This window comes from Geotrypetes seraphini, chromosome 12, assembly GCF_902459505.1.
Source record: "Geotrypetes seraphini chromosome 12, aGeoSer1.1, whole genome shotgun sequence".
Lineage (NCBI taxonomy): Eukaryota > Metazoa > Chordata > Amphibia > Gymnophiona > Dermophiidae > Geotrypetes > Geotrypetes seraphini.
This window is the reverse complement of record NC_047095.1, coordinates 110,049,298-110,075,238: the sequence shown is the minus strand read 5'-3', so window position 1 is coordinate 110,075,238 and position 25,941 is coordinate 110,049,298. Positions and strand designations below refer to the sequence as shown.

The 25,941-nt window shown below is 42.9% G+C and overlaps 1 protein-coding gene across 1 annotated transcript in view; it reads left to right on the top strand.

Annotated features, from left to right (window-relative positions):
• Positions 1-25,941, top strand: part of LOC117346291 (vomeronasal type-2 receptor 26-like) — a 60,049-nt gene that overhangs the window by 18,909 nt on the left and 15,199 nt on the right. Inside the window, exons 3-4 of the mRNA XM_033915690.1 lie at positions 2,158-2,385; positions 15,060-15,186. Coding sequence (XP_033771581.1) covers positions 2,158-2,385; positions 15,060-15,186 — 355 coding nt within the window. The remainder of the gene's footprint in view (positions 1-2,157; positions 2,386-15,059; positions 15,187-25,941) is intronic.

The following is a 25,941-nucleotide window of genomic DNA, read 5'->3' as shown; positions in this document are numbered from 1 at the left end:
TGAATCCAGAGTCCTTTTCAAGTTCGCCTGCTTCTGTTACAAAACAGTATTTGGATTATCACCAAAATACCTCTCTCCCCACTTCGCTATGATTTGCACCAATAGGAAATCCCGCAGAATTCAGCTGTTTGCCTTCCCCTCCATAAAACTATGTCAGCTCGGAAGATTCCTCGACAAAACCTTCGCCTTCCAGGCTGCTAAGCTGAACCCTTGGTTAGCCCAATTGATTCTCGAGGCCTCGACCTACCTCGACTTTAGAAAACTCCTCAAAACATACCTTTTCCGCGAACAGGACCCTTAACCCTCACTCCTCTGCAATAAGCCAACTTCCACCCTCCCCCCCTGTGCTTATCTCTCCCTCCCTCTTCCCGGCCAATCCAACCTGTTGCTGCCTGTAACTCAGATAAATTTCTGCTAAAATGTACCAACATTTCCTTCCTCGTTGCTTGTAACTCCGACAAAATGTTGTAAATCCGTGTGTAGATCGGATCCTAATTAATTGATGTGAACCGCCTAGAACTCTCTGGGTATGGCGGTATACAAGAACATAATAATAATAATAACAATAATTACTGAAAAAAGCTGATCTTGACCCTCGTCCCATAGCAAATATCCCTCTCTTGACTAAAATGCTAGAGGTCATCATATCTACCAACTCTCATCCTACCTAGAGAGATTCTCTAATCTCTTACCTTACCAATATGGCTTCAGACCCAACTTCAGCACTGAATCCCTACTGGTCTCATTAATTTCAAAGGTGCAACAACTACATTCTTGTAATAAGTTTGCTGTCCTATAACAATTCAATCTTTCTGCAGCTTTTCATGTTGTCCACCTTGATATTCTAATCTATCAACTTTCCAAGATAGGCATTGACTCCACAGTTCTAGAGTGGTTCTCAAACTTCTTATTATCCCACTCCTACAATGTTAACACAAATGGCACCATGTCATCTCCTTGGAAACCAACTTGCGGAGTCCCGCAGGGATCACCCCTATCCCCTATTCTCTTCAACATCTATATGTCTTCCCTGAAACTCTTCCATCTATCTTCCCTTGAAACACTCTATGCATATGCTGATGACATCCTTGTCCTTCTCAAGATAGACTCAAACCTTACCAACCTCTCTGAAAACATAACAGCATGCATAACGAAATGCCAATCCTGGTCCCTCATAGTACAAATGAAACTGAACGAGTCCAAAACGACACTACTCTGGCTCGGCCTAAAATTAGAACAGCTACCTACCCTCATCTCACTGCCTTCTGGAGACACACTGCAGCTTAAATTCTCAAACAAAGTTCTAGGCATCATTATTGGCTCTTCTCTTTCCTTCAATGACCATCTCAACTCCTTGGTAAAATCATGCGTTTTTAGCCTCCACATGCTGAGGAAAGTGAGATCCTGTTTCCACCAACAACATTTTGCCATCCTTGTACAATCTATCATCCTCTCCAGACTAGACTACTGTAATTCCATCTATTTAAGTCTAACTAAAAAAAAGTATTCAAAGACTTCAGTTTATTCAGAACACTGCGGCCAAGTTGATCTTCGCAAAAAGCAAATTTGATCATGTTTCCCCACTTCTGTTCAAACTTCACTGGCTTCCAGTAATTTCCAGGGTTCATTCTAAATGTGCCTGCCTAGCTTCTAAGATCCCACATAGCATCCTCCCTCACCTAATTGCACTATCTTGGAACTCCTCGAGTCCTAATACCACCAGGTCCACCCAAAAACTTAAATTATCCTCGCTAAAAGGTATCCTCTATGTGGGAAAATTAGAGAAATCTCTCTTCTTCAGAATCACAGGGCTTTGTAATAACCTTACTGCCCCACTACGGAATCTGGGCTCCTTCCAACTATTCTGAAAGCACCTGAAAACTAGGCTATTCACAAAAATGTAATGCTTTTTCCCTCTATACTCAACCTCCAACCCTAGTATGCTGTTCCTTCCTTATATTAAGCTCTTATAAACTGTGCCAAGCTCTATAATTTATGAAGAGGATGCGGTATATAAACTTAAGGTTTAGTTTAGTTTACTAATGTTGATTGAAAATGAAAGCATATTACTAAAACCAAAGCAGATCATATGTGCTTTTGAAGGTAGAGATGTAACTCTGCAGTTAGCTTCACTAATAAAATTGTTTCTCTTATTAGCTTCATCGTAACCTGAAGAACCTTCACTTTAAGAATGTTCTAGATGAGGATATCTTTTTGGATGAGAATGGTGATCTTGCCATTGGATATAATATTATAAACACAATCTACCTACCTGATGGTACAAGGAGTAATGAAATTATTGGAAATTATAACCCTTATGCTCCACCAGGGCAGGAATTTATGATCTATGAGGAGGTGATCATGTGGGAGAGCACACTCACTGAGGTCAGATTTAAATGATACAAAATCAAGATGGAAAACCCTGAACCATGCACACATTGAAAGAGATTCCGTAAATGACACCCAACATTAGACACCAGAAAGATCCAGCCTAAACCAGTATATTTGCACCCTATATAGAATAGTGCTTTGAGTAGATTCTCGTGGCCAACTTTGGGTATGAGGACTTCTGTCTGCCAAAACCTGTGGTAAATCCTTGCAGCTAACTAATGGTGCAAAAGTTTAAGTATTATAAAACGTAGTGCCTAAATTTTGGGAATGCCCTGATCCACTCATGCCCCTTCCATGGATTTGTCTTCTTTTGAGTTTCAAATTATGAAAGTTAAGGGCCCATTTTATAGAATAGGGCATAAGTGCAGCTATAACTCATAACTATTGTCAATTAAGTGTTAATTGATTAGGTTCCTTATGCATCTTTCAGATATCAAGATAAATTTGCGTTACATTAATACATAAATGGCCAAAATATATTCATTTGGTAAGGCAAGCAGTTTTAACCAAAAAATACCAAGTGTACATGAATGTAATTCTCATTGGGAAAGGTATTAGCTTAATGATGAATGAAACATAGGTCCTTATATAGTAAGTAACCAATGACGAGGGCAAAATAAATTTGGCTCCAATAAAATGAGTCATCATGCCATATCCATTATGCACATATTCAGTTTTGGAGGTAGAAAAGTAGGCTACAATGATATCACCTAAAAGTCCTATTTTGATACCTTGTCAGTGTTATTCAAAATACTTTGTCAAAGTATGAGAGTACATTTTTTTAAAACAATTTATATTCTGCATATCCTACAATTCTATGTGGAATACAAATTATTCAGGTACTCAAGCATTTCCCGAACTGTCCCGGTAGGCTCCCATTCTGTACCTGGGGCAAAGTGGATTAAGTGACTTGCCTAGGGTCACAAAAAGCAGTGCGGGATTTGAACCAACTATCTCAGAGTGTTGAGGCTGTAGCTTTAACCACTGTACCACACTAATATTAGAAAGTTGAAGCAGTGGTGTACCAAGGGGGGAGGGGACGATCTGCACCGGGTGCACACCCCAAGGGGGTGCACAGCTGGCCACCCTCCCTACTCTGCCACTGCAGCTTTCCTTAATCAGGTGTGTCCGCGGGTGCTCACTCTGGTAGCTCTTCAGCTTCTGGCTGGCTCCCCTACTCAAAGCCGCGGGCGTCGGCTCCTCACGTTATCTTGGCTGTGTCGGAAGCGTTCCCTCTGATGTCACAACATCATAGAGAAGGCTTCTGACGTAGCTGCGGATCACGTGAGGTGTAGACGCCCGCAGCTTTGAGCAGGGGAACCAGCCAGAAATGCTGGGCAGGGAAATATTGTTGCTGCACAGGGAAGGGGGAGAAATGCTGCACAGGCAAGGGGGATGGAGAAATGCTGCACAGGCAAGGGGGGAGACATGCTGCTGCTGCACAGGGAAGGGGGGTGGAGAAATGCTGCACAGGCAAGGGGGGTGGAGAAATGCTGCACAGACAAGGGAGGAGACATGCTGCTGCTGCACAGGGAATGGGGGGGTTGAAAAGTGCTGCACAGGCAGGGGGGGTGGAGAAATGTTGCATAGGCAAGGGGGAAACATGCTTCTGCTGCACAAGAAAGGGGGGTAGGAAAAATGCTGCACAGGAAAGCGGATGGAGAAAAGCTGCACAGACAAGGAGGGAGACATGCTGCTGCACAGGGAAGGGGGTGGAGAAATGCTGAACAGGCAAGGGGGGTAGAAATGCTGCATAGGCAAGAGGGAGAGAAATTCTGCTGCTGCTCAAGGACGGGGTGGGAGAGAAATGCTACTGCAGCAGCACCAAATTGGGGAGAGAGAGGGAAGGAGGGAGAAGGAAATTAAGGGAGAGGAACCAGAGATGCCAAGTCCATGGAAGGGAGGGAAAGGAAAAAGGGAAAGGAGATACCAGACCATGGAGGGGGAGGAAGAGATGCCATGGCATGGGGAGGGAAGGGAAGGAGATAGAGATACCAGACCATGGTATGGAGTGAAAAGGAAGGAAGGAAAGGAGAAGAGAAAGATAAAGATGCCAAAGCATAGGGGAGGGGGTGGAGACAGAAAAATGGAGAGGGGGTGAATCTGAAATGAATAAAGTGCAAAGGAGAGAAGGGACATAGGATATACAGTTTATTGAAAGGACATAGAAAGAGGGAAGATGCCATATGGAAGAGAGAGAAGGTGGACAAAATAGGAAGGAGCAGAGAGACTGTGGGCAGTAGATGGAAGGGGAAGAGAGAGAGGGCAGAAACTGGGTGGAAGGGGCAAAGAGAGGGCAGATGTTGCATGGAAGGGAGAGAGGACAAATGCTGTATAGAAAGAAGAAAGCAAAGAAAAGATGATTAAAGCAGAAATGACAAAAGGTAGAAAGATTTTTTTGTTGCTTTACTTAGAATTAAGTAGTATTGTAACTGTATTGATAAAAGTTTATAAATAGGAAATGGAAATAAGGCAATTTTTTGGACTAAACCCCTTTCCTGATTTGGACTCTGAAAGCTAATTAAAAAATGGATTATTCCAATAAAATGGTATTTTCTTATTTATCATTATTTGTTTTATTTTTATTTGTTAATTTGTAAAATGGTGATTGTTATGTATCAGTTTTTTCAAATTTACATCTACTGTCTTTATATTTTGCACAGTATTAGGAGACATGTGTCACTGTTTTTGTGGTGTTGTGGTATTGCATTGTATGCAGAGTCTGGTTTCTTGGCGGTTCAGTTTAACTTTTGTCTACATATTTCTATTTTTAGTTTGTGATTATTCCATATTGGGCGAGGGTGTATCTCTGTTCTGTGTGTATGAAAATGACATAGTTTTCAGTTGGCATTGACTGCAGGATCTATTGACTATGCGGGATCTGGCTTGTTTAGTTTTACAATGTATGTGTTGGCGTTCTAGTTCTCACTGCAGTGTTTAAGATGCTGCCTTTTCCTTTGTTGTGCGATAAGTGGATTGTTACTAAAAATCATATTTTTGATATAGATTCGGGGGAGGGGGGTGTAAAAAAATGATGGGCCCCGGGTATCACATATGCTAGGTACGCCACTGAGTTGAAGACATATGGGGCAGGCCCTAAATCTCTAGATGGTGTGTGATTTGCAACTATAGGCCAACTATGATTGCACTGAATAAAAGCCATTCTGATTTAGTTGGGAATTGGCCGTGAAGTATTCTTAATTTTGGGGTTTTCTATATATCATTAGAAAACTTTTGAGAGGGTATGAGGAGGGTGGATGGGACTAAAGTCCTTAATTCAGCAGAGAACCAAGCAGTTAAGAACCAAACTTCCCAAGAAAGCAAAGGAAGAGAGGGTTTGAAAAAAATATTATTATTTTATTACTAGCTGAAAGTAGGGAAAGGAAAGGGATTGTATGCTTGAATCAAAATCAAGGCTCTACATTTCAGGATTACTTAGCTATTGGAGATTTGAAGTGCTCTAAGCACATGTGCTGCCACCAAGGCTTTCTCCCAGGAAATGGAAGTACATATGATACATTTCACTAGCTCTGTTCCGGTTATCACATTAATAATTGCCTTTAATTTCTGATTCACGCTCATATTTAAAAGTAAAAATAAATGTATTTTTTAATGCTTAAATAAAAGTACAGTAAAAACATACCCCTTCTTTTACTAAGGTGCGCTAACCGATTAGCGCATGCTAAATGCTAACACGTGCATATTAGTTCTATTGACATGTTAGAGTTTAACACGTGGTAATTCGATTAGTGCGCGCAAATCAGTTAGAGCACCTTAGTAAAAGAGGTGGTATCCCTCTCTGTTACAAAGGTGCACAAAGTTTTTTAGCACACGCTAAGTATTAGCATGTGCTAAACATGCACTAAATACTAACTCGTGCATGTTATCCTATAGACGTGTTAGCGGTTAGCGCGTGTGTTGATTCAGCACGCGCTAAATCCATGCTAAAACGCTTAGTGCGCCTTTGTATAGTATTTAGCGCGCGCTAATCGGTTAGCACACCTTAGTAAAAGAGGGCCTTAGTTTTACTAAAGTAAAATGGATGGTAGAGCGATAAAAGTTTAGGATAAAAACATTAATAGTAATTGCATTCATTGTAGTTGCAGTTGTTTAACTTTTAACTCAAAAAGTATTATATTAGACAATTACTATGGCCCTCTTTTACTTAGTTGCGCTAACCAATTAGTGCACGCTAATCAATTTAGCGTGCGCTAAATGCTAACACATGCATGTTAGTCTATGGACGCATCAGCATTTAGCATGCGCTAATTCGATTATTGCGCGCTAATTGGTTAGCACACCTTAGTAAAAGAAGGGGTAAATTATGTAAAAGACTTTTGATCGTACAAGTGTGCTTGTGAATCATTATTAAACCATGATGGCTAAAAGATGTTCAAGAACAGACCAGGCAGGAAGTGGATTGCACAGTCTGAGTAAAAGGTTCCTTCTAATTAGGCCAGTCTGCAACGTTACCGTGTCCTTTAACTGGGTATGCACAGATGTTGATCAAGAGAATCTCTGTCATCGTCATCATAGTCATTATGATCCATATTTTAAACAGTGATGGTTTAATTCATCTCTTGCATCTTCAAAAATGAATAAAGAACTGGCGTGGCTCACTTTAGAGGTAAAGGAAGCGATCAGAGACAATAAGAACTTCAATTAAGGAATGGAAAAGGTAAAAATCTGACGAAAACTGGAATAAGCACACACAACATCAATGCAGGTGCCATAAGGTGGTAAAAGGGGCCAAAAGAGACTATGAGGAAAAAATAGCCAAGGAGGCAAAAAACTTCAAGCCGTTCTTTCGATATATCAAGGGGAAACGACCTGCGAAGGAAGCGGTGGGACCGTTGGATGAGCAAGAATAAAGGGAGCGCTAAAGGAGGACAAAGCAATCGCCAACAGACTGAACACATTTTTTGCATCTGTATTTACTGAAGAGAATATACACAGCATACCGGAACCCATCAGGCTATATGCTGGAAACGAAAATGGGAAACTGGCAGGGTTAATGGTCAGTCTTGAAGAGGTATGCAGGCAGATTGATAGGCTTAAGAGTGATAAATCCCCGGGACAGGATGGTATCCATCCGAGGAACTGAAAGGGACTATAGCTGAACTACTTCAGCTAATAGCCAATCTGTTGATCAAATCGGGAAAGATTCCAGAGGACTGGAAGGTGGCGAAGGTTACGCCGATTTTCAAAAAAGGTTTGAGGGGAGACCCACGAAACTACAGACTGGTGAGTCTGACATCAGTACCAGGAAAGATGGTAGAGGCGCTGATAAAGGACCACATCACCTTAACGGACGCGGTCTGATGAGGACCAGCCAGCACGGTTTCAGCAAAGGCAGATCTTGTTTGACATACTTGCTGCACTTCTTTGAGGGAGTAAACAAGCAGATAGACAAGGGCGACCCGGTCGACATTGTATATCTGGATTTTCAGAAGGCGTTTGACAAGGTTCTGCATGAACGACTACTTCGGAAAATTGCGAGCCATGGAATCTAGGGTGAAATACTCACGTGGATTAAAAAGTGGCTGGATCATAGGACATAGAGAGTGGGGGTTAATGGACAATACTCGGACTGGAAGAGCATCACTAGTGGGGTGCCGCAGGGCTCGGTGCTTGGACCCGTGCTCTTCAATATCTGTATAAACGGACATTGGTACAAGTGAGGTGATTAAATTTGCGGACGATACAAAGTTATTCAGAATAGTGAAGACGCAGGGGGATTGCGAAGATTTGCAAAGTGACATAATCAGGCTCAAGGAATAGGCATCAACATGGCAGATGAGGTTCAACGTGGATAAGTGTAAAGTGATGCATGTCGGTAACAAAAGTCTCATGCATGAATACAGGATGTCTGGGGCAGTACTTGGAGAGACCTCCCAGGAAAGAGACTTGGGAGTTCGGATGATAAGTCGATGAAACGTCCATGCAATGTGCGGCGGCGGCGAAAAGGGTGAACAGAATGCTAGGAATGATAAAGAAGGGAAAACTGGGCTTCTTCTTCCATGAGCAGAGGACATTGAGAGGGGACATGATCAAAACATTCAAGGTACTTAGTAGATAAGAACAGGTTGTTCACCCTCTCCAAGGTAGGAAAAACAAGAGGGCACTCTCTAAAATTGAAAATTGAAAGGGGATAGATTCCGTACAAACATAAGGAAGTTCTTCTTCACTCTGAGAGTGGTAGAAAACTGGAATGCTCTTCCGGAGTCTTTCATAGGGGAAAACACCCTCCAGGGATTCAAGACAAGATAGACAAGTTCCTGCTGAACTGGAATGTACGCAGGTAGGGCTAGTCTCAGTTAGGGCACTGGTCTTTGACCAGAGCGCCACCGCGTGAGCAGACTGCTGGGCACCATGGACCCAGCAGCAGCAATTCTTATGTTCTTATCTTCATTTTCATCATTGTGCTGTCCAATTGCAGAGAAGGGTTTCACAAATATGGATTCATTGTCTGTTGTTCTAGCAATTCTTCCTTTGATTAAATACTTTGACTATACAGTATACTTTGAGAACTGAAGTAAAAATGTCAAATGTGTAGAAATTCTTTAGTTTTAAGGCCAGACAAGCGGACTTCTCCTCTAAAGATGCTACCAATCCAGTGAACAGTCCATTGGGTGACCAAAAGTCTGATCTTCTAGAGATATATACAGTATGTTAACTAAGAACTGTAATATATAGCCACCACGAGTTATTCAAATAATAAACCTAAAACACAGAGATTTTGTTAAAGCAGGTTTCCAGATTAATACAGAGAAAAGACCCTCACTGTTTTCCAGGAGCATACCCAGGAAACTTCTATGGCAAGTATATAGTTACCATAGAGAAACACATCCTTGGTCTAAGAAAAACTCCATTCAAAATTAAATAAGCAACAACACAATAAACTGATTGCTTCAAATGTACTTGTACAAAATAGGAAACCAGCACTTATCTTTTTAGTATCTTTGTATCATCTGGTATTGGGAAAAATCTCTGCAGATTTAGAAAAGGATGCAAAAAGAGCCGAACAAAAGACCTAGCGTGGATAACTATAGAAGTAAAGAAAGTGATAGGAGATAAGAAGAATTCATTCTGGAAATGGAAAAAGGACAAAACCGAGGAAAACTGGAAAGAGCACAGGAAGCATCAAAAAGAATGTCACCTCATGGTTAGAAGAGCAGAAAGAGAATATGAAGAGAGGCTAGCCAGGGAAGCACGAAATTTCAAACCATTCTTCAGATATGTTAAAGGGAAGCAGCTGGCTAGGGAGGAGGTGGGACCACTGGATACAGGAAAGAAGTGGTGAAGGAGGAAAAAGAAGTGGCAGATAGACTAAACAAGTTCTTTTCATCTGTATTTACAAAAGAGGACACATCCAACGTGCCGGAACCTTAAAAAATCTTCAAAGGAGATCAAGCAGAAAAATTAACATCCATGGAGGTAAGCCTTGAAGACATACACAAGCAGATAGATAGATTAAAAACTGACAAATCTCCGGGCCCGGACGGAATCCACCCTAGGGTATTGAAAGAACTAAAGGAGGAAATAGCAGAACTACTACATCAGGTTTGTAATCTATCCCTGAAAACAGGCATGATCCTGGAGGATTGGAAGATAGCTAATGTTACGCCCATCTTTAAAAAAGGATCAAGAGGTGACCCGGGGAAGATGGCAGAAGCGCTGATAAAAGACAGCATTGACGAGCATCTAGAAAGGAATAAACTGATGAAAACAAGTCTACATGGCTTCTGCAAGGGAAGATCATGCCTAACGAACTTATTGCACTTCTTCAAAGGATGGACAGAGGGGACCCCCTAGACATCGTATATTTAAATTTCCAAAAAGCCTTTGACAAGGTACCCTATGAACGCCTACTACGGAAACTGAAAAATCATGGGGTGGAAGGAGACTTAAATAGATGGATCAAAAATTGGTTGGCAGGTAGGAACCAAAGGGTAGGAGTGAAGGGCAACTTCTCGGACTGGAGGAGGGTCACAAGTGGTGTTCCGGAGGGGTAGGTACTCAGACCGCTGCTGTTCAATGTATTTATAAATGAAGTGCGAAGTAATAAAATTCACAGAGGACACCAAACTATTTAGTGGAGTTGGGACTAAAGAGGACTGTGAAGATTTACAAAGGAGCCTGAATAAACTAGAAGAGTGGGCGAATAAATAGCAGATGAAGTTTAATGTAGAGAAATTTAAAGTCTTGCATGTAGGAAACAGTAACTTGAAGTACAGCTATACGATGGGAGGGCTGGTAATGGGTGAAAGTACCCAAGAAAAGGACTTGGGGTAATAGTGGACAACACAATGAAGCCGTCGGTACAGTGCGCAGCGGCCTCTAAGAAGGCAAATAGAATGCTGGGTACTATCAAGAAAGGAATTACAACCAGAATGAAATAAGTTATCCTGCTATTGTATCGGGCAATGGTGCGCCCATATCTGGAGTACTGCATCCAATATTGGTCACCATACCTTAACAAGGATATGGCGATACTCGATAGGGTTCAGAAAAGAGCGACACGATTGATAAAAGGTATGGAAAACTTTTCATATGCTGAAAGATTAGAGAAACTGGGGTTCTTTTCCCTGGAGAAGCGGAGACTTAGAGGGGACATGATAGAGACTTACAATGAAGGGCATGGAGACAGTGGAGAGGGACAGATTCTTCAAACATTCGAAAACTGCAAGAATGAGAGGGCATTCGGAAATATTAAGAGGGGACAGATTCAGAACCAATGCTAGGAAGTTCTTCTTCACCCAAAGGGTGGCGGACACCTGGAATGCGCTTCCAGAGGGTTTGATAGGACAGAGTACGGTTTTGGAGTTCAAGAAGGGATTAGATGATTTCCTGAAAAAAAGGGGATAGAGGATTATTATACAGGTCCTGGACCTGATAGGCTGCCGCGTGAGCGGACTGCTGGGCGTGATGGATTTCTTGTCTGACCCAGCAGAGGCACTGCTTATGTTCTTATGTAGGCACCCAGTGCTGTTTAACTTAACAATGCACGGGAGATAAGCTTTGAATTCCCAACAGGCCATGTTTCACTTTAGTGCATCATCAGGGGAATTTCTAAAAAACAAAAATACAAAAGATTAGTCTAATACTTCACCAATGAAAACGTTAATCACATTAATCACAATAATCACATTTCATTAACTTTGAAAAAAGAGCTACGGCTTCAAAGATCTTCTTCGAGAAAATGGCGATTCGGCATCTGACTCTGATTTAAAGAATACGTGCTAGCGTCATTGATAGCCAATCAGAAAAAAGTAAGGGAAACTCAGCCAATCATAGTTTACAGCTCATCTTGTGGAGGTGAATTAGGATCACCACTAGTATGTGTCTAAGATTGTGCGTCAATTAGCAGATAGGTCTGTCTATTCCCCTTAGGAGGAAGATCCTATTGACTATTTGAAGAAAGAAATAGCAGAAATAGTGACCCAGGGGAATAAACAAGGATTTGTGATGCAGAATGAGCTCCAGTTTTTATGTCCACAGTATCCTAATATTCCTTTTTTCTACATTTTGCCTAAGATTCATAAGAGTCTTTTTTCTCCACTTGGTCGTCCAATAGTATCATCATGTGGCTTCCTGCTAGAAAAGGTTAATCAATATGTTGCCATTTTTTTGAAACCACTTGTGCTATTAATAAAATCTTTTGTTCAGGATACAACCCAATTTTTGCATTTACTGTCTCAACATCATCCTACTGATAATACGATACTAGTGACGTTACATGTACAGTCACTATATACGAACATCCCGCAAGACTTAGCTCTGGCTATTCTAGAAGAATATGCCCCCTATCAAGTACCTTCAGATTTTCTGATAAAATCATTATCGGTTTCTCACAAGAGGAATTATTTTATTTTCCAAGAGACATTTTATCAGCAGTTATCTGGAATGGCTATGGGGGACACATGTGCTCCTTCTTTAGCCAATCTTTTTATGGCAGATTTTGAAGAAAAATTTGCATACAATTTTGCATGGTGTTCAAAAGTGACCTTGTGGTGCAGAATGGTTTACATGAGATTATTCAGGTACTCAAGCATTTTTTCCTGTCTGTCCTGGTGGGATCACAATCTATCTAATGTACCTGGGGCAATGACATGGGGCATTGATGACATCTTTCTGCTATGGGAAGATTTGCTGCCTAATCTACAATCTTTTGTTACATTTTTGAATAGCTGTCTACCTACAATTCCTTTTGAAGTGTCACTTGATATTCAACAGATTTCATTATTAGATGTACTCATTATAATTAATGGTGAAGATTTCTCTACTTCTGTCTTTCGTAAGGATACAGATAAGAATACCTTTCTAGAATTTTCTAGTTCCCATCCACAGCATCTTAAAGAAAACTTACCTAATTAACAATTCCTTCGATATCGTAGATTATGCTCTATGAAAAAAGAGTTTAAAACTCAAGCTAGAATTCTGGGAGATAAGCTCCTAGATCGGGGCCATCCCGAGACTTGTATTGAAAGATTGTATACATGAGCATTGCAAAATTAGAGGGATCTCCTAGTTCAGTATACTGAATCTGAACCAGAGAGAACAGGCACGATTTTTTGAAAAAATCCTACAAAAACATTTGAATTGCTTATCTAGTCATTCTTGTTTTAGAGATGTGCAAATAACTAAAGCTTATTCTAGAAATAAAAATTTACAATAACTTATTTGCCCAACAAGTAGAGGAGCTATGATATATGAGGATGCCCAAGACAATCAGGGTGAGTCAATAGGACACCGTAAGTGCGGGCATTGTTCGATCTGCTATATCACCTTGGAATGCAACTTATTTATCAATCCAATGGATAATAGAGAGTAAATGTTGAAATCCTCTATGACCTGTGAGACCAGCGGAGTGATTTATGCTATGCGTTGCCCATGTAATCTTTTATACATTGGACAGACATCTAGACCTTTCTAGACTAGAATAATTAAACATAGGTCTCCTTTTACAAAGCTGCGCTAGGGATTTAACGTGTGGAATAGCGCGTGTTAGATTGCCGGATGCGTTAGCCACTACTGCCTCCTTTTTAGCAGGTGGTAGATTTCCGGCTAGCGCACGCTAATCCGGTGCATGCGATAAAAGTGCTGGCATGGCTTTGTAAAAGGACCCCATAGGTCCTGCTCGACATGTTGTAGGATTAAAGCACCTATGATGCAGCACTGCCTGGGCATACACCATTCATTTACAGAGGTGCGTTGCTGGATTATAGAATGACTTTTTCCATCAAGCAAGGGACGGGATTTTAAAACGTTCTAGACAGCGCAAACAAAAATGGTTTTTTTAAATTGCAAACCTGTACCGCTAATGGCTTGAATGCCCGAGTTAAATGGCATGCCTTTTTTTAAAAAAAAAAATATTCTGTGCACAAGATGAGCTGTAAACTATGATTGGCTAATTTTCCCTTACTGTTTTCTGATTGGCTATCGATGACGCTAGCACGTATTCTTTAAAGCCGAGTCAGATGCCGAGTCACCATATTCTCGAAGATTTTTGAAGCGGTAGCTCTTTTTTCAAAGTAAATGAAATGTGATTATTGTTTATTTTGCTATAAGCAACGTTTTCATTGGTGAAGCATTAGACTAATCTTTTGTATTTTTGTTTTTTAGAAATTCCCCTGATGAAGCACTAAAGCGAAACAGGGCTTGTCAGTAATTCTAAGCTTATCTCCTGAGCATTGTTAAGTTAAACAGCACTGAGTGCTTAGTTCGAACTGCGGAGATTTTTCCAATACCAGAGGATACAAAGATACTAAAAAGATAAGTGCTGGTTTCCTATTTTGTACAAGTACATTTGAAGCAATTAGTTTTTTGTATTGTTGCTTATTTAATTTTGAACGGAGTTTTTCTTAGACCAAGGACGTGTTTCTCTAGGGCAACTATATACTTGTCATAGAAGTTTCCCGTGTATGCTCCTGGGAAACACTGAGGTCTTTTCTTTGTATTAATCTGGAAACCTGCTTTAACAAAATCTCTGGGTTTTGGGTTTAATATATGAATATCTTTTGGTAGCTATATAAAAACTTTGTGATATTCTGCTTGTATATGTTTATTTTTAACTCAGACTATAATCAGTTTCAGCTTTGTCTCCACTTCAACATAACCCAACTTATCACTGTCCTTTTGTCTGGAGAGCAGTAACCAGCTCAAAATATTAAGGATAACCTGCATAGGAACATTACTCAAGACATTATCCAATCAGCCTGAATGGCTAATTTCAAGTCAAATTTATTTCATATTATCTTTATTTCAAATCAAAACATAGTTCATATTCATTGCCATATTCTACTGAATAGCTTGTTAATGAGAAGAAAATTTATTGGGCAAAACTGACTCAGTTTTAGACAGAAAAGTAACATTCTACTTGAAAAGTCATACCCCAGGGTTGCTGGTTTTAAGAAAGGTTTGGACAAGTTCCTGGAGAAAACGTCCATAGTCTGTTATTGAGAAAGACATGGGGGAAGCCACTGCTTGCCCTGGATCGGAAGCATGGAATGTTGCTACACCTTGGGTTTTGGCCAGGTACTAGGGACCTTGATTGGCTACCGTGAGAATGGGCTACTGGGCTTGATGGAACATTGGTCTTGCCCAGTAAGGCTATTCTTGTGCTCTTATTTCTCAAGTAATTCAGACTTTTTTTTCTCAATCATTAGATACCACCACAGTCCAGATGTAGCCTGAGTTGCCTTCCTGGGTTCAGGAAATTAACCAGAGAGGGAGAGCCCATCTGCTGCTATGACTGTATCCCCTGTCCAGAGGGAGAGGTCTCCATCCACTCTGGTGAGAGATTTCATGTTATAATGTGTCATGATCTTGGGCACTTTTTACTTACTTTCAGGCTTATATTCAGTCTTTATTGAAGATCCAACATAGGTCAACAAATAGATATACACTCCTGCTTTTTCAAAAACTTTGAACCAAGCAACAGAGAAATTCTACATCTCAAGTCCCAGGGAATCCAGAGAAGAAGCAGAGTGAGCCTGATCTTCAAATTAATCACACTTTAATAGCCTATGTCGAGTCCACTGCATGTTTAGAAGACATTCTGTATATGCTACATTGGTTGCTATTAAAGTGTGATTTGATTGAAGACCAGCCTCATTCTGCTTCTTCTTTGGTTTTCAAAAACTTCACCAGAATTGAGAAGGTCCTGATCTGGACATCTAACTTGCAATCTCAGTGGTCTATGTAAAATGGGTTTTCGCATGCTCTAGTTGGAATACCCTAGGTCTACTCTAAAAATATGAACTGGATATCACTAGCAAAACTAATCACACTCCTATTGTATAAGATATATGGCATCTTACACAATAGGAGTGACACATTGTAAATGACAGCAGATAAAGACCTGAACAGTCCACCCAGTTTGCCTAATAGTTAAAAGCATTATAAATTCATGATTAAAATAAATTGCATTTTTCTTTGATATTTCTGGACCCTTGACTGTAGAAGTCCACACAATTTTCTGTACTGTTCTCCCAGGGGAGCTTCGAATGGCTTACATGAATTTATTGAGGAACTCAAGCATTTTTCCCTGTCTGTCCTGATGGGCTCACAATCTATCTAATGTACCTGAGACAATGGGGGATCAGGTAACACATCCATTGTCACAAGGAGCAGTGCAGGTTTGAACCCACAAAGTCAGGGTGCCAAGGCTGCAATTGCAACTACTGCACCACACTCTCATAACATGGTAAACATTGTCTGACAAAAGAGCAAAACATAGTTAACAAAGCATGGTAGAAATATAATATGACAAAACATGGTATGGTGAGCATAGCTCAGCAAAACAGCATAGTACACACAGTATTACAAAGCATGGCTAATATAGTATGATACAACTTGGAAAATGGTAGGGCAAGTATACATGATGAAAAGAAGCATGGAAGACATGGAATGGCAAACATTGAATGCAAATATGGCATATAGTATAGTAGGACAAAGATGGCGAATAGTATGGTCATATATTGGTCATAGTATGGCATAGTATGGTCAAATATTAAATGACAGAACATGGAGATTTGAGACAGAACATGGAGATTCAAGACAAAGGAAGGTCAGGGTCCATAAGGAGCTCTTTCCCCTCAGCAGTCTCTTACAATTCTCTTCCTCCTCAAACCCTATCCCAGTGGATAGATCCTGGACGACATTTGAACCCATATCTGAACCCCAGATCTCTAAACTCTGCCTCAGACTGAAATCCTGCAAATGCATCTTAGATCCTTTCCCATCCCACCTTTATGAAAACATTCCTGCACAGGCCATCTCCTCCCTTACGAGACTCATTAACTCTGTTCTACTATCAGGCTTGTTCTCCACAAAAATGGGCCACATTGCCTTGTCACCTATTCTGAAAAAAGCCGATCTCGACCCCTCCCTACCATCAAACTACCGTCCCATAGTAAATATCCCTCTACTTACCAAACTTCTAGAAACCATAGTTGCTACCCAGCTCTCCTCCTATCTCGAGAGATTCTCCATTCTTCACCCCTACCAACATGGCTTCAGACCCTGCTTTAGCACTGAATCCCTCCTAGTTTCCCTAATTTCAAAGGTACAACAACTACACTCACGTAATAAATTCGCTGTCCTACTACAATTCGATCTTTCCGCTGCTTTTGATGTCGTCCATCACGACATACTACTTTACCAACTTTCCGAGATTGGAATCGACTCCACCGTCCTAATGTGGTTCTCAAACTTCTTACGCTCCCGTTCCTACACCGTCAACACAAATGGCACCATGTCCACTCCTTGGACTCCATCTTGCGGTGTCCCTCAAGGATCACCCCTTTCCCCTATTCTCTTTAACATCTACATGTCCTCCCTGAAACTCTTTCAACTATCCCCCCTGGAAACAATCTACACTTATGCAGATGACATCCTTGTCCTCCTTGAGACTGACCAGAACCTCACCAACCTCCACGAAAACATTACAGCTTGCATAATGAGACTCCGTGCCTGGTCCCTCTCGGTACAGATTAAACTAAACTAATCTAAAGCAAAACTACTCTGGCTCGGCCCAAAATTCAAACACCTGCCCACACTTTTCACACTACCCACAGGCGATACACTACAGCTCGAGTTCTCATGCAAGGTCCTTGGTATCACTATCGATTCCTCTCTCTCCCTCAATGACCACCTCAACTCCTTGGCAAAATCATGCTTTTTCAGCCTTCACATGCTGAGGAAAGCTAGATCCTACTTCAGCCAACAACACTTTGCCATCCTTGTCCAATCCATCATCCTCTTCAAACTAGATTACTGCAACGCCATCTACTTAAATCTATCAAAAAAGTATTCTAAGACTCCAGCTAATCCAGAATACTGCAGCCAAACTGATCTTCTCAAAACACAAGTCTGACCATGCCTCCCCACTCCTTGCCAAACTTCATTGGCTCCCAATAATCTCCAGAATCCATTTCAAATGTTCCTGCCTGGCTTTCAAAATCATTCACGGAATCCTGCCTCCTCTTATCCCACTGTCTTTCAACTCCTCCAGTCCCAACTCCTCCAAAACTGCCCAAAGGCTTAAACTAGCCTTCCCCTCTCCACGTGGCATCCACTATTCAGGCAAACTGGGAAAATCCCTTCTCTTCAAAATCACAGGTCTTTGGAACGACCTCACCACCCCGCTGCGGAACCTGAGCTCCCTTCAGTTATTCCGCAAACAACTGAAAACCTGGCTTTTCAGCAAATTGTAGCTCTATCCTTCCCCCCTTTCTCTCTCCCCTTCTACACATAAGTTCATGTAATCCTTTTCCTTCTTCTCTACCCACTATTTTAAGTTCTTGTAAACCGTGTCGAGCTCCATTCTCATGGAGATGAGGCGGTATATAAACTTAAGGTTTAGATTAGATTAGATTAGATGATCTGTGAAGTTGGATAGATGCACTCTCTTAAAGGGCCAGGGGAAGAGTTGAGCTTTTATTGCCTTCCTGAAGATCCATAGACCTTCTAGTAATCTTATGTGTATAGGTAGTTTTTTCTAGAGGTGCAGTAAGATCATTTCTGGGCATTCTCAAAGTGAAGGGTACAGTCGGTCCAGAGGAAGGCTACTAAAATGGTATGTGGTCTTCATTATAAGGCATATGGCAACAGACTTAAAGATCTCAATCTGTATACTTTGGAGGAAAGGTGGGAGAGGGGTGATATGATAGAGATGTTTAAATACCTATGTAATGTAAATGTGCATGAGTCGAGTCTCTTTCATTTGAAAGGAAACTCTGCAATCAGAGGGTTTAGGATGAACTTAAGAGGTGATAGGCTCCGGAGTAATCTGAAGAAATACTATTTTATGGAAAGAGTGGTAGATGCATGAAACAGTCACCCAGAAGAGGTGGTGGAGACAGAGACTGTCTGAATTAAAAAGGGCCTGGAATAGGCAGGTGGGATATCTCAGAGAGAGAGAAAGTGATAATGGGCAGTCTAGATGGGCCATTTGGATGAGCAGAGTAGATGGGCCATTTGGCTGCTATCTGCCATCAGGTTTCTATGTTTCTATATAATTGCTTTTCTTCTTGCGAGTGAAGTAGTTAGTTTAGGACATTGGGCAGAATTTTGGAGGCCATATAGGCTGATACCATATTATAGAAGATTTTGTAGACCAATACTAGGACTTTAAATACATATGGTTTGCCAGTGGGCAGAACGCAATGCCAGGGTGATTGGGTCTCATTTGTGGAGATTCTTTAGGACTTGGATGTCAGTATTTTGCAATCATTGTAGTTGATGGAGTATTTTGTAGTGAGCCCATTTAGGAGTGCATTGCAGTAGTCCATAAGGGACAGTATGAAGGCATAGAGTAGCTGAGAGAAGTCTGGTTCTGAGAAGTATCGTCTGATATTTTCCGCAGCTGCCAGATGTAGTAGAATGAAGCAGATACTATTTGGGAGATATGGTCAAAGAGCAAAAGATTGCCATCAAGGATCACCCCTGGGCTACATACTTTGCCCTTGGTCATCAAAGTGGCCAATTTCCAAGAGATTAACGGGCAGGTGAGTTTGGAATTCCTCTCCATATCCAGAGGAACTTATTTTATTGCCACATTTAGTTGCATCTTGTTTTGGATCATCCAGTCTTTTATTTCTGAGAGGCAGTTGTGCAGTTTGGAGACTTGAACATCTTGGTTTGAGCCTAATAGTAGGAACAGTTGTCAATGGTAAATGAATGGATCTTTATTTGGTATTTTAAGGTGATGTTTATCACTGTTTTGAACTGGAGGGACTGGAGGAACTGCGCAACACGGAGGAAACGAGCTGGTCAACCAAGGACACAGACGGAGAAGGCCCCATTGTGGACCAGGTGAAGGACCTCGAGAGATTCATCGAGGAGGCCTATAGGAGGAAGGTGGAGGAACAGGACCAGCAGCTGCACAGACGGATGTCGGCAGACGAGACCCAGGATCCACAAGGCGACACCGGGGAAGGACCTAGCGGAGGAACCGCGCAAGAGGAGGAGACCGTTACTCACCGGGACCCCGAGGGAGAGACACCGCACTACACCGAGGACACGGACCTGAGACAGAGGAGGTTGCTGAGGAAAGGGAAGTCTGCTATTGTAGTGGGAGACTCGATCTTGAGAGAGGTTGACAGTCACGTAGCTGGAGGAAGGGAGGACCGGCTGGTGACTTGTCTCCCAGGGGCCAAGACACGAGACGTCACTGATAGGATCGAAAGGATCCTGGACGGAGCAGAGACAGAGGAGACTGCGGTGATAATCCATGTCGGAACAAATGATGTAAGTCGGAGGAACTTCAGCATGGCCACACTGACTGACCAGTTCAGGGTCCTGGGATGAAAGCTGAAGCGGAGTACCCGGAGGATAGCATTCTCAGAGATCCTGCCTGTACCGAGAGCAGATGCAAAGAGGCAGGCAGACCTCCAGGCTGTGAATGCATGGTTGAGGAGATGGTGCCAGGAGGAGGGCTTTCACTTTGTGAGGAACTGGACGTCGTTCTGGGGAAAGAGTAAGCTCTACCGGCGGGACGACCTGCACCTGAGCACAGCAGGAACTAGGCTACTGGCAGCCAATGTGAGGAAGGAGATCGAGAGGGCTTTAAACTGAGGAGAGGGGGAAAGCCGACAGCTGATCTGAGGTTGACGCTTCGGACAACAGTATCCAGAACAGATGCTGAACGGGCTGACTGCAAGGAGGAAGTAAAGAGACCGGCGGATCTTATGATCAGACAGCGAGGGAAACATCAGGTAAAGGGAGCTTGCTGGGAGGAGACTAAGGGGCATGGAGACACAAGGGGACTGGGTGGCACGAGGGCTGAAGCTGAGGGCAATATAGGGGTGCCACAAGGCGAAGGGGATCAGACGGAGGCTCAAGGGATGATAGCCCAGGAGGGGGCCGATAGGGCTAGAAAACTCAGAGGAAAAGCGGGGAAGTGGGGTGGAGGGAATGTGGGGAAACCGAAAGCTACGAGGGTAAAGGCTGAGGGCAAAGCTACGAGGGTAAAGGCTGAGAGCAAAGCAGAAGCACAGGGAACAGGAGAACTGACCGAAGTTCAAGGGGAGGCGGCCCAGGTAAATACAGAGGTGGAGGAAAAACGACGGGACCTGCGGTGCTTGTACGCAAATGCAAGAAGCCTCATGGCCAAGATGGGTGAACTAGAGGTCGTGGCCAAGGGGGAAGACCTGGATATAATTGGAATTACAGAAACATGGTGGACAGAGGAGAATCAATGGGATGTGGCACTGCCGGGGTACAAGCACTACAGGAGGGACAGGACACACAAGAAGGGGGGAGGCATAGCAATATATATAAAGGACTCTATCTACTCGGTCGGGATGGATATGGCAAAAAAGGCAGAGGGGCTGGAATCGCTATGGGTCAAATTGCCGGGAAACAAGGGTGCAGTCATAAAACTAGGGCTATACTATCGCCCACCTGGTACGCCGGAAGGAGTCGGACACGACTTGGAAGCTGAACTGAGACAAGAATGCAGGACTGGAAGTGTAACAGTGATGGGGGACTTCAACTACCCGGGGATTGACTGGAGTATGGGTCACTCCAACTGCACTAGGGAAACAGGATTTGTAGAAGCTGTGAGGGACTGCTTCATGGAGCAACTAGTCAGGGAACCGACGCGAGGGAGTGCTACTCTTGACCTCATCCTAAACGGATTAGGGGGGCCTGCAAGAGGGGTAGAAGTGGGAGGACCACTAGGCAACAGTGACCACAACACGATCAGATTCACATTAGAAAGGGGGACACCCACAGGAAGGAGGACCGCAACGACTGCGCTCAATTTCAGGAAAGGGAACTATGTTGCTATGAGGGAAATGGTGGGGAGGAAGCTCAGAAACATCCTTAGGATGGAGACTGTAGGAAGCGCCTGGACCCTATTCAGGGACACCCTGCAGGAAGCACAAAGAAAGTACGTCCCCAGTTTCAGAAAAGGCGGTAAGAACAAGCGGTCAAAGGACCCGGTTTGGATCTCAACAGAACTAAAGAGGGCAATAAATGACAAAAAAGTATCCTTACGGCGATGGAAAAAGGACCCAACGGAGGAAAATCACCAGGCGCACAGGAAATGCCAAAAGGAATGCCACCGAGAGGTTAGAAAAGCAAAAGGGAAATATGAAGAGGGGCTGGCCAGGGAGGCGAAAAACTTCAAGGCATTCTTCAGTTACGTAAAGGGGAAGCGACCAGCAAGAGAGGAGGTGGGGCCGTTGGATGATGGGGATAGGAAGGGAGTGATTAAGGAGGATAAACAGGTAGCTGAGAGGTTGAACACATTCTTCTCGTCGGTTTTCACGAGAGAAGACACATCTAATATACCGGACTCAGAGGAACTCATGAGCGGGGAACAGGCTGAAAAATTGGAACACATAGAGGTAAGTAAGGAGGATGTCCTCAAACAGATAGACAGGTTAAAATGCGGCAAATCGCCGGGCCCGGACGGGATCCACCCAAGGGTTCTGAAGGAACTAAGACAAGAAATAGCGGGCACAATCCAGCATGTTTGCAACCTATCCTTGAAAACTGGAGAGGTACCAGAGGACTGGAAATTGGCGAATGTCACACCTATCTTCAAGAAGGGATCGAGGGGTGACCCCGGGAACTACAGGCCGGTGAGCCTGACTTCAATTACAGGGAAGATGGTGGAAGCTATGATCAAGGACAGTATTTGCGAGCACATCGAGAGAAATGGCCTACTGAGAACAAGCCAGCATGGATTTTGTAAGGGAAGGTCGTGCTTAACGAACCTTCTGTACTTCTTCGAGGGAATAAGCAGTCGGGTGGACAATGGGGAACCTATAGACATCATTTACCTCGATTTTCAAAAGGCTTTCGACAAGGTGCCACACGAAAGGCTGCTTAGGAAGCTGTGGAACCACGGGGTGGGAGGGGATGTGCACAGATGGATCAAGCACTGGTTGTCGGGTAGACTGCAAAGGGTCGGAGTGAAGGGCCAATATTCTGACTGGCAGGGAGTCACGAGCGGTGTGCCACAGGGATCGGTGCTGGGGCCGTTACTCTTCAACATATTTATCAATGACCTGGAAAAGGAGGCAAAGTGCGAGGTTATAAAATTTGCAGACGATACCAAACTGTGCGGTAGAGTTAGGTCCAGGGAGGAGTGTGAGGACCTGCAAAGGGACCTGGACAAGCTGGAAGACTGGGCAAACAAATGGCAAATGCGCTTTAATGTGGAAAAATGCAAGGTCATGCATATAGGGAAAAAGAACCCGTTGTTCAACTACAAATTGGGGGGGGCATTGTTGGGAGACAGCAGACTTGAGAGAGACTTGGGTGTGCTGGTGGATGCATCACTGAAGCCATCTGCACAGTGCGCAGCAGCCTCGAAAAAAGCCAACAGGATGCTGGGCATCATAAAGAGGGGCATAACAACCAGGACGCGGGAAGTCATCATGCCATTGTATCGAGCGATGGTGCGTCCACATCTGGAATACTGCGTTCAGTATTGGTCGCCGCACCTCAAGAAGGACATGGCGGTACTTGAGAGAGTCCAAAGGAGAGCAACGAAACTGGTAAAGGGGCTGGAACACTGCCCATACACCGAGAGATTAGATAGGCTGGGGCTCTTCTCTCTGGAAAAAAGGAGACTCAGGGGAGATATGATAGAGACCTTCAAGATCATGAGGGGCATAGAGAGGGTGGATAGGGACAGATTCTTCAGACTGAAGGGGACAACAAGTACGAGGGGGCATTCAGAGAAACTGAAGGGAGATAGGTTCAAAACAAATGCAAGGAAGTTTTTTTTCACCCAAAGGGTCGTGGACACATGGAATGCGCTACCGGAAGAAGTGATCAGGCAGAGTACGGTACAGGGATTCAAACAGGGATTGGACGGATTCCTGAGGGATAAAGGGATCGTGGGATACTGAGAGAGATGCTGGGATGTAACACAGGTATAGAAAGCTAACCAGGTAATAAGTATAGTAACCCAATAGGTCGTGCATGTGCAAGACCGGAGGGTTAGGACTACGATGGGAAGATAGGACTTAAATGAGAAAACAAGGTGGCAAGTGAGCCCCTTCTGGTGATGCAGACAGGTCGTGACCTGTTTGGGCCGCCGCGCGAGCGGACTGCCGGGCGGGATGGACCTATGGTCTGACCCGGCGGAGGCACTGCTTATGTTCTTATGTTCTTAGAGGTTGAATAGCAGAGGGGAAAGGAGGGCATTCTGTGGTACTCCATATTTTATTGGTTTAGGTTATGATAGAGTATATGTTAGTAGTACACTTTGGGTCCTATGGTTCAGGAATGATGAGAACCATAGGAGTGCTCAATTGTTGATTCCAATATTTGCAAGTCTGGTGAGGAGGCAGGGGTGATTGATGGTATCGAGGTGGAGTGATCGATGGTACTGAGGTCTAGTAAGATCAGTAGCCCATCATTTCCTTTGTCTAGTATGTTCCATCAGTCATCAATAATGTCCGCTAGGACTGTTTCTGTGCTATGGAATTTTCTGAACCCAACTTGGTAAGGGGAGAGGGTACTCTGTCTGTCAACAAAGGCCTGGAGTTCTGATAGTATGGTCTTGTTGTTATGAAATTTGCTGGTGTCCTGGTTGTCTTGGGATAGTTTGTAAGGTTGTGATAGTTTGTAAAGTCGAAGTCATCAAGGATGGTGATTCATTGGTGGGAGATAACTAGCTTGGTGATGACTGTTATTGAGAAAGACATGGGGGAATCTATTGCTACTGCTTGCCTTGGATTGGTGGCATGGAATGCTATTCCTTGCGTTTAGGCCAGGTACTAGGGTCCAGGATTGGCCACAGTGAGAACGGACTACTGGGCTTGCTGGACCATTGAACAGACCCAGTAAGGCTATTCTTATGTTCTTACGACTGTTATGAGGACATCTAGAGCATTCATGGGGAAGCTTGGGGCTCTGTAGATCAGGGTAAAAGTGTGGCTTCCGGTATGACCAGTGGAGAAGGTGAGGCATTCAATGCAATTTAGTGTGATAAGGTCTATCATTCTTGGTATGAAGTTTGATTTTAAAATGACTGCTACTCCTCATCCTTTTTTGTATGTATGAGAGCATGCTAATGCTTGATAGCCTGAGAGGCATGTCATGACTAATGTGACTGCATCATTATCTTTAAGCCAGCTTTCAGTTATCAGGATATAGATCTTAAACGTCTGCTAGCACTGTCCTCATTTTCCAAATTATTGGAGTTCCTGATGAAGCCCTCCCCAACCTATCTTCAACCAAATTGGCTGTGCAAATCTGCCCAGTACTTACCTTAGTTCTTCAATTTATACATTCATTTTAAAAAACAGAGAGCCTCTGTGTTCATCCCATGCTTTTTTGAATTTTGCCAATGTTTTCTTCTCTACTACCTCTCTCTGGAGGGCATTCCATTCATCAACTACCCTCTCCATGAAAAATAATTTCCTAACTTTACACCTACTGTAAGTCTACCACCATTCTCTAGAAAACATTTGGTTCTATATTAATAACTTTCAAGAACATATTTAAACCATTTATCATATCTTCCCTGTCTTTCCTCTCCTTTATAGTATACATATTCAGATCTTCCAGTTTCTTCTCATATGACTTTTTTACCTTCCTCCAGACTGCTTTAAGTTGTCTTATATCCTTAGCCAGATACGGCCTCCAAAAATGAACAGGGGCATGAACACCTCTTTTCTTCTGCTTGTTATACCCCTGTCTCTATACAGCCTAGCATCCTTCTGGCTACAGCCACTGCCTTGTCACACCATTTTGTCACCTTCAGATCCTTAAACACTATTGCATTATCTTTGGGACATTGCTGTGAACAAGGCTGTCTGTGAACTTCAATAAGATAAGTTGCTCAACATTTCATATTCTGCTCCTTTCACTGGTTTTCAGCATTATATCTGCTTAATTTCTCTTCTCCTACCTGTTTCTTACTTTAAAAAAAACAAAAAAGCACAAAAAAATAAATCCTTCTCTTTCCTCTGTTAAATCTTATTTCCTCTTCCTCTTCATAGGAATAAGGGTAAGACTTTGTGGCTCAGGGTGACTAAAGTAGGGGAAATCCTGTTATAAATCCTGTGTTTTAGGGTA